Here is a 12,715-nt window from a genome sequence, read left to right as displayed (position 1 = left end):
CCTAGTTGGTGATATATCAAGGCCAAGGAGTGACATCCCCTTGTGATGAGGTGGATTTTGCCATTTCTTGCTGTTCACATCCACTGCAGAGACACACATGCAGCTCTATGTCCACAAATATGAAGAAAGAGGAAAGGAATTCAGTGGCTGTTGGTGCAGTGAGTAGAGCACCAGCCCTGAAGACAGAAGGACCAGAGTTCAAATCTGGTCTCTTTTCCTAGCTTAACACTTCCCAGCTGTTCATACTTCAGTCAGGGTGAGGAGGATATTGTGCAATGGCCAAGGATTTCCCCTGGAGGTGAATGAAATCAGCTTGGACAAGGCCAGACACCAATACACAATGTCTGACAACAGCCTTGGTGCTTAAGGACAAATGTGAGGATTTCTGGTCCTTCCTAAACCTTGGCTTGGTGGGGAGTGTGGCATCAGTTGGGGATTGGTTCTTGACTACTGGGTACCAATTTAGGAGGGGAAAGGACAAGGAAGAAAGATGGCCACTGTCAAAAGGTAATAGGAAGTGGAAGCCAAGAAGGGGATGGGGGAAGCACCCTGTATTGTAGCACCCAAGCCTTCATGCTCAGGTTTATTAACAATAATAACTTGGGAAATACTTTCCTCCCACATATTTCTGTTGTCATTCAGATTTATAGATAAGGAAATTCTTGTCCAAGACCATACATTGAATAGTATCTTTGATAGCCTAGAGCCCAAGTCTCCTGACTCCCAAGTCCATTGTTTCCATTCCATCATGCTAGCTCTTTCATGGTGGTGTGGAGGGAGGGATGAGAGACAGAGACAGACAGGCAAAGATACAGACACAGACACACACAGAGAGAGAGAGAGAGGAAGAGGGAAGGAGGGAGGGAGGAAGGAAAGAGATGGGAGAGGGAGAGAGAGGAGGAGAGGGAGGGAAGTAAGGAAGAAATAGACATACACACAGAGAGAGAGGGAGAGGGAGAGAGAGAGATTGATTCACAGAGACAGAGAAAGTTGGAGAGAGACAGAGACAGAGATTTAGAGAAAGAGATGGGAAAGAGATGAGAGAGAGAGTGGGGGGAAGAAAGGAGAGAGAGAGAGGGAATCAGTTTGGAAATAGAACTGCATTGTATGGGGGACATTCTGGAGATGCTAATACCTGTATGCCTCATAAGAAGATGGAAGTAGGAAAAGGCCCCCAGTACCTCTGGAAAGTTGATTATAATCACAACTCTAAGTCCTTGCTCTGAGGACTAACTGGCATGTGGGACAACAAAGCTTCTGAGATTGTTTTTAAAAGTCTTGCTCTCTCTTGGCTACTCCAACCCTCTTTGAATTAGCTATGTGGAAAAGTCTTCCCTCAAAGAGCAGGCAGAGTCATCGATCAAGAAGCATTTGCTCTGTGCTAGGGTCTGTACCCAGATCCTGAGGCTACAAAGGCTGGCCTTCAAGGAGCTTACGTTCTGTCAGAAGACAGAAATGGCATTTAAAAAGGCCTTGGTCCTTTTATTCCATTACTTGTGTCTGACATTTGGTCAGAGGAGAGCACACGGACACACAGAATATGTGTGGAGTGAAGTGTGTGGAAAAGGGAACACAGTGCAGTGGGAACTGACTCTAGAATTAGACTTTGTGGGCCAAAAGCCTGCTTTAATGCTGATTACCTGCCTGACATTGGGCAAGTCATCTGTTCTGATGTCTACAAAATAAGGGGGTTATAACAGAGAACCTCCCAGGTCCCTTCCAACTGTAGCATGATGATTCCTTGAGCCGATGGGATTTGCTGGAGGTGGGGAAAAGTAAGCCATTCGATGCTGTGAGAGGCAGAGAAGACCCTAGGGTAGAATGTGGTGTTTGAGTTAAGCTTTGAAAGAATGTAGGAATCATAAGAGGTAAGGGGGAAGAAAAAATGCTTTCCAGATCTGGAAAACAGCCTATGAGATGGGGAATGGAATATTTACATGAGGAATGATGATACAATACTTAATGTAGAAATTGGATAGTAATAAGTCACAAATTTAGAAACTGGATAATGGAGTCAGATTGTGAAAGGATTTGAATGCCAGATAAGGTTATATTGATCCTGGAGGTAATAGGGAGTCACTGAAGCATCTTGAGCAGGGCTGTGACATGGTCAAACCTGTGCTATAGGTATATTACTTTGCTATCTTTATAGAATATGGATTGGAGAAGGAAGAGCCTGGAGTCAGGAGACTGGGAGACCAATTAGAAAGCAATTAATTGTGAAGTTCTGGGGACAAAACTAGGGGTATCCACAGGAGAGATGGTGAAAATGGATGGAAAATGATGGGAAAGTATTATAGACATCTCTCAGTAGTTAACATCTGATGAGGGAGACTTAAGGACCAAGAAAGGCTCCAGAGTAATGGTTTCAAGTAGAACAATGAGAGAGAAAAAAGGTTAGCATGATTTCTGAGGTGATGGGAACTCTGGGAGTTCAGCAGGACTCTTTTGCACATCACTGCAGATGGTCCCTATCACTATCACCTATCCATGAGGGCCCTGGCAGGAATCTGGGTCATAGAAGTAGAACTTGTTACATCCTCCTACCAGCCTATTGTTAAAACAAATGGATGTTAGCTAGAACAGCCTTATCAGGATAGAGAGATCCCTATATAGTCGGCTTGCCTAGGGAAGGGACTGCAGGCAAATGAGGACAAAGACAAAATTATACAAGTATTGCTACAACTATGAAATCCAGGTGTAGGCCAGGGATTCCAGAAGATACTAAGGGCAAAAAAGAGCCTTTTTTTTTTAAACATACATAGGTTGCAATCAAGGGGCAGTACAATAAAGGGATGAGACCCCTGTTTAGGAGTTAGTCTGGGAGGAGAGGAGAGTGAATTTTTTGCTTCCATTTTCAAAACTTAGGATAATGGTTTTCAGGTTGATGGAGCTGGTTTCATAGAACCATCCTGGAGTCTTTCCCCCCCAATCCCACCCTACTTCCTTGGAGCCTTTATGATCCTATTAAAGGGGGATTTTCAATTTATTTGAACAAACGTTTCTTACCTACTATGTAGAGAGTACTAGGTTCCAGGAAGGAATATAGAGCTTAAAAATGTTAGTCTCTGCCCTTGGGAAACTGACAGCACGGTTTGGGAGAGGGGAGGCAAGGCATAAACACCTAAAGAAATGTCACACACGTTAATGTGTGGAGTGTGATAGGGCCAAGGTGGATTTAGACAGAACTTGGGGAAGTTTGAGGAGGAAGGGAAGACTTATAAATGGATGGTGGAGGGAGACTTCATGGGGAAGGTAGTACCTGAGCCAGCTGCTATAAGTAGGCTTCAGTAAAAAAAGGTCTCCTCAAGAACAAGACGGCAGGAGATGTGGGGTGCTGCCTCCTCCCCAAAGTCAGGCTTTCCAAGCCCCTTCTCCAGACCGGCCTCCTTATTGTATTCTCCATCTCGGATTTCCCGGGACTCTTTGTCCCTATTGCTGGAGCCAATCAGACTTGTTCTCCAGGCTTTTGAAAGCCAACAGACTTGGACCAAGAGATGAAAGATATGGTGGCAGTTTGTCACCATATCTTCTGAGCCAAAGTAGAATGGGCTGACTAGGAGGGAAAGTTGTTGGGAGTCTTCAGGTAGAGGCTGAAGAGTCAGTCCTGTAATAGGATCATGCAGAAGGAACAAGCATTTATTAGACACCTAGTGTGTGCCAGGCATTATGAGATCATATTTGTTTTACAAATATGATCTCATTTGATGCTCAGCACAGCCCTGGGAGAAAGGTACTGTTATCTCTTCTTTAGGGAGAAGGAAACTGAAGCAGACTGGTCACATAGCTACTGAGTCTGGGTTTGAACAGGTCTTTCTGACTGGAAGCCCAGCATCTCCTGGGCCATCCCTTGCCTCAGGAGGAACTTCATATTTCAGATTGCTCCCTCTTTTCCCCTCCCCCAAGGTCTTTGCCAACTCTGGAGTTCTGTGATTCCAGCCTGTGTCCCGGATTGACTCACTAAGGTAGTTTATCCATTCTTTTGCAGTTTCCAATATATAGCAGCAAGCGTGCTTGAGGACTTTTGAAATTATTTACAGTCTGTGTTTTTTCCTAGGTAACCATAAATATAAAATGGTAGCGGCTTCCTTTTGTCCTTGAGTGTGTCTGCTGAAAATATAATGAATAAAACTGGCCTTATTAAACCTAATTCAAATTCTGGTTCTGCCACAGTGAAGGGCGCTTCGGTTTTGGTCTCAGTTCCCAACTTGGTAAAGTGAGAGACTTGAGCTTGATGACCATCTCAGGTCCGTGCAACCCTATTTATATTTTAGACAGGGACAGGCTGGGGCAGTGTTGTTGGGGAAGAGGTTCTGCTCTTGGAGTCACAAGATTTGGTTTGGATTTTACCTCCTATCCTTGCTAACCAAATGTCCTTAAACAGTCCAAAACATCTCTCTTGAGCTTCATTTCACTTTACTCTGCAATATGGCTAGCTATGCCTGTAGTATCTGCCATATAGGGCTGTTGTGAGAAGCAAGTGGGATGATGTCTCCGGAGTGCTCGCTTTGTAATCCTTAAAACATTATATTAATTTTTTTTGAGGCAATTGGGGTTAAATGACTTGCCCAGGGTCACACAGCTAGGAAGCATTAAGTGTCTGAGGCCATATTTGAACTCAGGTCCTCCTGAATTCAGGGCTGGTGCTCTAACATTATATAAATGGTAACTGTTATCATTGGCATTGGGCACAGTCTTCTCTGACCAAGGTGGAGAGCCAGGAGCATATTGAAAGTCCTTAGGAGTCTCTATAGGCACCTGCCTTCCATAGCCCACGTTTGTGTATATTGTATAAGGCCAATAAAGACAGCAACTTTTGTATTGTTGCTAGGATGCTGTTCTGTAATTGCCACGTACCAAGTATCATGCCGTGCCCTAAAGCCATTCTGGATGAGTTCAGTGAGAACTACTGTGCATTTATTGGCTTAGAAAGACTTCTACTTTAGTCTTCACTGCATGTAAATCCTGGGCTCAGTATTTGTACTTAGGGCACACTTAAGGAGATGCATTGTGAATCTCTGATTCTGTATTGGACAGATAAAATCAGCTTTTGGTTTTCTTTGTTGATTAACTATTGCTTTTAATTTTTTTTGGTTTCTCTACATTATATGTATGGAATAGTGCCCAATTATACCTTCCTTTTAAAATAAGCATTTTAAATAATGATACTGTATTTCAATAAATATACAAAGTTATTATATAAAAATAATCCCTTCCGTGTTAGCAAGTTTTTGTTTTAATGGGCAAAATATAGCAGAGAGGTGAGCAATCATTCATTATAATAGCTAAGTTAGGTAATATGAATCAGCTAATCTGTTTTTTAAAATAATTATTGTTGATTCCTCATCTAGGTCTCTATAACTTTCTGCTACCTGGATCTATTAAATTCTCCTCTCTTTACAAATAAATTCCCGTATTCTCAACCATTTTATCAGTTCTTTCTTCCATTTCCTGACCTCTACTAATTTCTGCTTGAAAATGACCAGGGATGGAGAAATGCTACTACTTTACAAAGAAGTCTATTTTATATTTATATAGTTCTAACTTTTATGAAGTTTTTCCTTTTCCTTTTAACCAAAATCTGCTTCTTTATAATTTGTACCTGTTACTCTGAGTTTTACCTTCTGTTGCCACAATAGATTTTCACATCCCCCCAAAATATCTACCTTTTTATGGAGGAAGAATAAACCTTAAAAATAATTTTAATATCCTTCATGCCTTGTTTCATCTTTCTCCCCAATGGTTAGTTCGGTGCTTTTGTTACATAGAATTGGAGATTCACATATGCTTGAATTGAATTGAATTGCCAATCCATCTATTTCCTTTGCAAATATGATGTAGGAGGGAGAATAGTAGCAGCTAGAGAGGAATTAAAGTCTTTATGCAGAAAACAAAGCATTCTAAGAGGTAGAAGTGGTAGAGAATGAAGAATTGAAAAAAAGAGAAGTTGCTAACATGCCTTTCTGGAAGAATGGTAGAATCCTTGATAGAAAGAAGAAGGGTAGAATGGAGATGGAGAGAAAAATAATGCGTTATGTCTTGGACATGTTGAGTTTGAAGTGTGGTAGAGATGTGCTCCTGGAATTCAAGTGAAAGACTAGGGCTGGATATGTAGATCAGAGAGTCATCTGCATGGAAAAATCAAGAATGGCAATGAAAGAAGATCCAGATGTGATAAACTCATATTTGGGAAAGCTAATAGAAGACTGAATGAGCAGAGGATCCAAAGAAGAGAGTCTAGCAGATAAGAAGATAACTCAGAGAGATCACAAGATACTGAGTGATTAAGGAGAAGGAGTAAGTCAGAGCTATGAGATTTGGCCATTAGGAATGTCATTGATGACTCTGGAGAGGGCACTTTCATTGAGTGGGGTTGAAATCTGGATTACAGAAGGTTGAGGAATGAGTGAGAGGAGAGAAAATAATGGAAAGCCTTATAGACAGCTTTTTTCTCAGAGGTTGTCTATGAAGAAAAGGGATGGAGGATTGTCACTTGAGAGGATGGCAGGAGCTAGTGAGGATTGGTTTTGTAGGAGAAGGAGCATGTAGGGAGGGGATAGAGATAAAGGATCATTGAAACAGGTTCAGTTTGTTGGAGAAGATGGGAGAGAATGGAATAAAAGTAATGTCTATCAGGTTTGGTTCTTGATGAAAAGGGACACTTCTTTGTGAGAGATTGGAGTGAAGGAGGAGAGAAGGAATGCTTGTCAGGAGTTTTGAAATGCAGAAAAAAAGGATTTCATCTCCTTTCTTATTATTCTAGTTACCTGTTTCCATCTCTACCTTTCTACTAGATTGATTTTGAAAATTAAATGGTCTTTTTCCTCCGTCTTCATTTTCTTTGATCTCTCTTTTACAGTTAATACAATGGACCACCTGCCTCTTCTTTCTTGAAATTCTTTCCCTTCTCCTTATCTCATTAACTCTTCTCACTCTGTATCATTTGGACCCTTCTCTAAAAATTCATGCCTTGAAACATAATAAGCTTTGTCTTGGTCTACACATTTCTGGTCCAATTTCCTGGTTATTTCCATCCCTTCACAATCTTTTCTCATTTTTTTTAAATAGCTTTTTTATTTTCAAAATATATACAAAGATAGTTTTCAATATTCACCCTTGCAAAACCTTGTATTCTAATTTTTTTCTCCCTCCTTTGAATAGCAGGTAATCTAATATATGTTAAACATGTACAGTTCTTCTATATATATTTCCACATTTATTATGCTGCACCCGAAAAATAAGATCAAAAAGGAAAGAAAAATGAGAAAGAAAAAAGGCAAGCAAATAATAACAAAAAAAGTGAAAAAATTAGGTTGTGAACCATATTCAATCTCCATAGTCTTTTTTTCTGGATGGAGATGTCTCTCTTCATCACAAATTTATTGGAATTGGACTGAATCACTTCATTGTTGAAAAGAGCCATGTCCATTAGAGTTGTTCATCACATAATCTTCTTGTTGCTGTGCTTAATGTTCTTTTGGTTCTGCTCATTTCACTTATTATCAGTTCATATAAGTGTCTCTAGGCTTCTCTGAAATCATCCAGCTGATCATTTCTTATACAACAATAATACTTCATAATATTTATGTACTCTAACTTATTCAGCTATTCTCCAACTGATGGGCATGCATTCAGTTTCCAGTTCTTTGACACTGAAAAAAGGGCTGCTACAAACATTTTTGCATATGTGACTCCTTTTCCTTTTTTTATGATCTCTTTGGGATACAAACTCAGTAGTAGCTTATCTACTCTTGTGGCTTCATCTAATGCTTCTGTGCTCAGAAGGTCTTTTTTCCCTTCTTCTGACTTCATACTTGATCTCAAATTCTGGATTTACTACAGTTTACACAACATCTCTAATTGCCATTTATCTTTATCTTCCATAATCTCACCCTCAATTTCTTTTCTTCTATTAATTCCTGTCCTCAATGTGCTTGTGGTTTCATGGGAGAGAAAATATTCCAACAAACTATATACAGAATAAATAGAAAAAAGTTGAGAGGAAAGCCCACAGAATTAACGAGGATTTTGGAAAGACTTCTTGTTAAAGATAGGATGTTAGTTGAGACTTACAGGCAGCCCAGAGATCAGTGGTCTCAGTGGAGGAGGAAGAGGATTCTGGATATTAGGAACAATAGTCAGAGGATGGAGTCCAGAGATGGAGTGTCTATGTTTATACACCAATATCACAGTATCAAAAAATACATGACGAGGGAGAAAGTGTGTGAATACTGGTAAGGTTGAAAAGGGGCTAAGTTATGAAGGATTTTGAATGTTAAGCACATCATTTTGAATTTGCTCCTGGAAGCAGAAAGAAGGCATTAGAGTTTTTCAGCATCTAGTTATTTTATTCTGATTCTCTCTCACCTCCAATCTACTTTGCACTTTTGGTGACGCTAATCATCTCCAATGTGTCTCTCTTGCTTCTTTTCTAGAACTTAAAGTCATTCATTATTGCTTCTTTGGTGAGCTAATAGGCTCATAGAGTTAAATCTGGGGCCAGAAACTTTTTATGAATGAAGGATGACCCTGGGCTCAGAAAGAGGGTCAGTGTCTTACCCAGAGACAACGTAGCCAGTAAGAATCTGCGGCTGATTATGAACCTGGCTCCTGGGGGCTCTGTGTCCAGTCCTCTGGCCATTACTTCATGTGGCCTCCATATTCAGGGCATTTTAGCTTAGCTCCAGTTTGCCTGACCAGTCTGTTTTCTATTTTCCAACACAAATGGACTTATTGAAACAAATCTTTTTGTTTCCCTGTAATCATGTTCTGCTTCCCTTCACCTCCGTGTCTTTGCTGATGTGATTCTCCTTCCTTTCTGAATCCCCTCCTTGATGCTGAATCCCATGTCTCCTTTGAGGCCTATTTCAAACCTATTTCATGTAAAAGTCTGTCTAATTAACTAGCGTAGGTTGAATACTTTTATCTCTTAATAATCTCCAATCTGAACTAGAGCATGTAGCCAAGTGCCTGGCAACAGAGTAAGTCTTCAGTAAATCTTGGTGGGCTTGATCATTTTAGTGCTTAATTATTTACAGTTTTAAATTATTCTTTTGTCATTTTATGCATCTGTATTCTATGTTTTTCTTTCCATTACTGTTACCATCACTCTGTTTTAGCCATAACGAAATTGTGATTTTGTTCTAATTATCTACCGCTGAGGAGCTTCTTCTTTATTTTGCATGTTTAGTTCTTTTACATACCCAGTTAATGAATCCCTATTAGCTCCAGTCTATAGATACTGTTTTGTGTGCCAGAAAATCCATGCCACAGTGACAAGAATTATGAGTTTGATCATAACAGAATAAGGAAGTCTTAGATGGAGCTTGCTATCTGTTTTAAAAAGGACAGGCTGATAGAGAGAATGAGTTATGATTCATTCTCAGTAAAGCTTCCTAAAGGAGGTTTTTTCCCTGAAATTATCTGTATTATCTTGAATCTCCAGTCATCTTGTCTGTAAAGAAGATCCAGGCTCAGTTTATTATTGTTATCAAGAGCGCACATCATAATATTGTGGAAAGTAATGGTGAGAACAGTATAAAGGTAGCTAAAAGAAATGGTCTCTGTTCCTTAATTGTTTAAAATAGCTTATTTCCCCTCAGTTGACTGGTAAACATTCATTGCCTTTCAAAGGATTGATGAGCAAATCTTTTTCAAAGCTTTACTTTACAGCAAAACCAGAAAATTATAGTAACAAATAAGTAGCAATGTTACTTTGGTGTCCTATTATCCCCACAATTGATAATGAAACTCATAACAGTCTTATTTCTTCTTGTCTTTTAAAATCCTTTTTGATCCTTTTGCATAAAAAGTTGAATCAGCTGGTGAACATTTCAGATAGGTTGGACATTTTAGTAAGTCCTGAATTCAAGGGTTTCTAGTTAAAAATATACTTTGTTTTTCATTGAATCATAGTGTTTGATGGTCATTCTCCAGATACTATTTCGATGGTTACCTAATAGAAGGAGGCTTCTTTTTAGCTTGTTTGTCTGCTATTATTGCAGGCGAATTTATCCTCCTGAAGACAAATCATTACTTGAAAAATATGAGCAATTATTGGCCACTGCCTTTCAGACATTTCTTTCGGGAAGAGCATCTTTATTTCAGCGAGAATTGAATAATCCTTTAAAAAGAATGAAGGTAAGACTGTCTTCTTTAAATATGACCAACAAATGAAGCCAAGTAAACCCTTATAAGGTACTGTTATTCTCATATATTTCTCCTGGAGTAAGTTATTTCTCAAACTTTTTTACTTTTAAAAGGAAACATTTCAGAACAAATGAGAGAATTCATACATTGTAGTTAAGGACATTGAAACAATTAGAAGAGATTGTTGATCATGTTTTTTTTCCAGACCCTCTCACATATAAAAATGGAAACCTTGATGTGATTTGACAATACTTCATTGGGAATGTACATCCCTCTGGCACTAGCATCATTGGTAACTTAGGAAGTTTGTTTCTTGCTTTTACAATCCTTCCTGTGATCTCAACTTTAATTTTCCATATTTAAATGAAGAAAAACAGAAAACAAATTTTTGTACTTATGGTATAGTCTTGAGCCTTCTTGTTTTTGCTTGGATTTTTTATTCCTTAATTTTTTTTAACCCTCTTACATGACCACAAAGACTCTCATATTAGGGAAGCTTGTACACTTTTTTGAGTAAAGCCAAGTTTATGTGAAAGCTGGAGGAACTGGCAATTATCTGATTAATTTTTGTCCTATAGTTAGTACTTGATAAGTAAGGATGAACACCTTAGTGTAGGAAAAAGTCCCTGTCCTTCACTTGGGACATCCTGATTTTGCTTCCTGACTATTTTATACCTTTAGAAATTTACGGTAAATTATCTGATTTATCCAGAGTTTTATGATTGGAAAAGTCCCTAGGGTCTACCTTTATCTGAGGCCCAGAAAAGATCTCTGAACTGAAATTCTGTAAGTATGTACTGTCTAGAGTTCTTAGAAATTTCTGATTGTTTGTCTTTACTGATCAAATTGTTCACAATTAACACTTAATTCTCCTGAAAGTAGGCTGAGGAATTTATTATTCCATAACCTGCTTTGAGGCAAATGATTACGTAGAATGTATGAAATCACCAGATCTTAGAACTATACCTTTACTATATATTTGCATTTTAATAAGCATAAGCAAATGTGTATGCACATACATACTCCCTGTGTTTTGATTTTAGAAAATTACTTAAACTTGGCATAAATTTACTAGAATATGAAGCCTTTAAAATATTACTTGAGGCCCTCAGAATTTGAATAATGACAATGAAAAGGGGATATTCTTTTTCCATTTCTAGTTCATATGCTGAGGAGATAATGAATAACCTTAATGCTTTTTGTTCAGTCTCAATGAAAAAAATAAGACCACATCACAAAACTCCCAGAAGTACTTTTCATTTCAAGGATTTTTCAGCAGATTCAATTATTTTATGAAGTTATGTTATATAAAAATGCTTAGAAAATGAAAGATCATTTCTCTTCTGATGCTAAATGAATAATATTATGCAGGTCATGTAATCTCTCTAGGTCTCAGTTTCCTTATCTGTAGAATGAGGATACATTGGATGGTATCTTCCAGCTCTGTAGCTATGAGCTTATGATTGTCATTTCACTGAGCTTCATTTATAGAGATGACACTGCTTACCCCAATAGAAACACTTGGAGATGTGCTTTAAAATTTTTTTAAAACTTTTTAAGAGAGGCAGTAGTGATGAGCCTGCTGTTAGCACTTGTTACACAAGTGGCACTTGTTTGAGGTACAATAGGATGCCTTGAACAGAGATTTTCTTCCATGTCATATTCCTGTCCTTATAATTCTTGACATGGTTTCATCACTTTGATTTAAAAAAAGAAGGAAAGTCATTTGTAAAATTGGTTATCACATAATTTTACTTAAAAATACCAGTTAGAAAAGATGTAAAGTCATTATTAATACTTGAAGATAGAGAAATTCAAGGTTATTTTGATTTTTAATCTTATCAGGGTTATCAGAGCTATTTGTTTTTATCTCTGTTCTTTACAAAAAAAGTATTTTTAAAATTTGAGTATTCAGCATAGCTTTTATTTTGAAAAAGTTGCAGCCTTTGAAGGAGGAAGAAATAGGTATGAGAGAGGAGATAAGATCTTAGTAGTGGCCCATTTAAAGCCATCTAAAAGCCACCTGGTCTCCATAACTAAGAAAGGAAAGAAAGAAGAGTTCATTAAAAAAAAAAATTTTTTTCCTCGAAGTATTCTGGAATCTCTCTGTATTGCTATTTTTAGAGTTTACTATGCAGGTCACCCCATAAATGAAACTTTTAAACAAATTCCCTGAATATTTCAATAATCTAATCTTCCTGAACAGGATACCAAGAGTTCATTGTTCTATACCAGAGTATAGACAAATCCAATTCTTTTAATAGTGAAATTCTATTGTAAGTAGTACGGGTCAAAGAAGTAACTCACAGAACAATCAATCAGCTTCTCTTGGTGTTGATAAGTTAGTGTTGCTCTGCTATGCCCAGCCTGCACCTGGTTGTATGTTCTGATGATTTTTCCTCCTGTCTTCAGAAAATGTCAAGTTGGAGAACATTACAGAAGCTGGAGTGTTGGAGCAGAGTACAGAAGATTCTCAATCCCCTTATGGACTGATCGTACTCTCACTAAAAATGAAAACATTTCATGAAGTTTCTAAAGATGCTATTGTAAAATTAAAAAACAAACT

At 38.2% G+C, this 12,715-nt stretch overlaps 1 protein-coding gene across 4 annotated transcripts in view; it reads left to right on the top strand.

The window, feature by feature from the left end:
• TTLL7 (tubulin tyrosine ligase like 7) overlaps positions 1–12,715 on the top strand; it is a 354,831-nt gene that overhangs the window by 118,295 nt on the left and 223,821 nt on the right. For all 4 annotated transcript variants that reach the window (XR_007953864.1, XM_051999183.1, XM_051999182.1 and 1 more), the window contains exon 13: positions 10,005–10,140. Coding sequence is in view for 3 of the 4 variants with exons in the window: in XM_051999183.1 (XP_051855143.1) it covers positions 10,005–10,140 (136 nt within the window). In the remaining variant the exon portion in view is untranslated. The remainder of the gene's footprint in view (positions 1–10,004; positions 10,141–12,715) is intronic.

This window comes from Antechinus flavipes, chromosome 4, assembly GCF_016432865.1.
Source record: "Antechinus flavipes isolate AdamAnt ecotype Samford, QLD, Australia chromosome 4, AdamAnt_v2, whole genome shotgun sequence".
NCBI lineage: Eukaryota > Metazoa > Chordata > Mammalia > Dasyuromorphia > Dasyuridae > Antechinus > Antechinus flavipes.
Note: the sequence above shows the minus strand (reverse complement) of the source record. Positions and strands in the feature narration are given on the sequence as shown.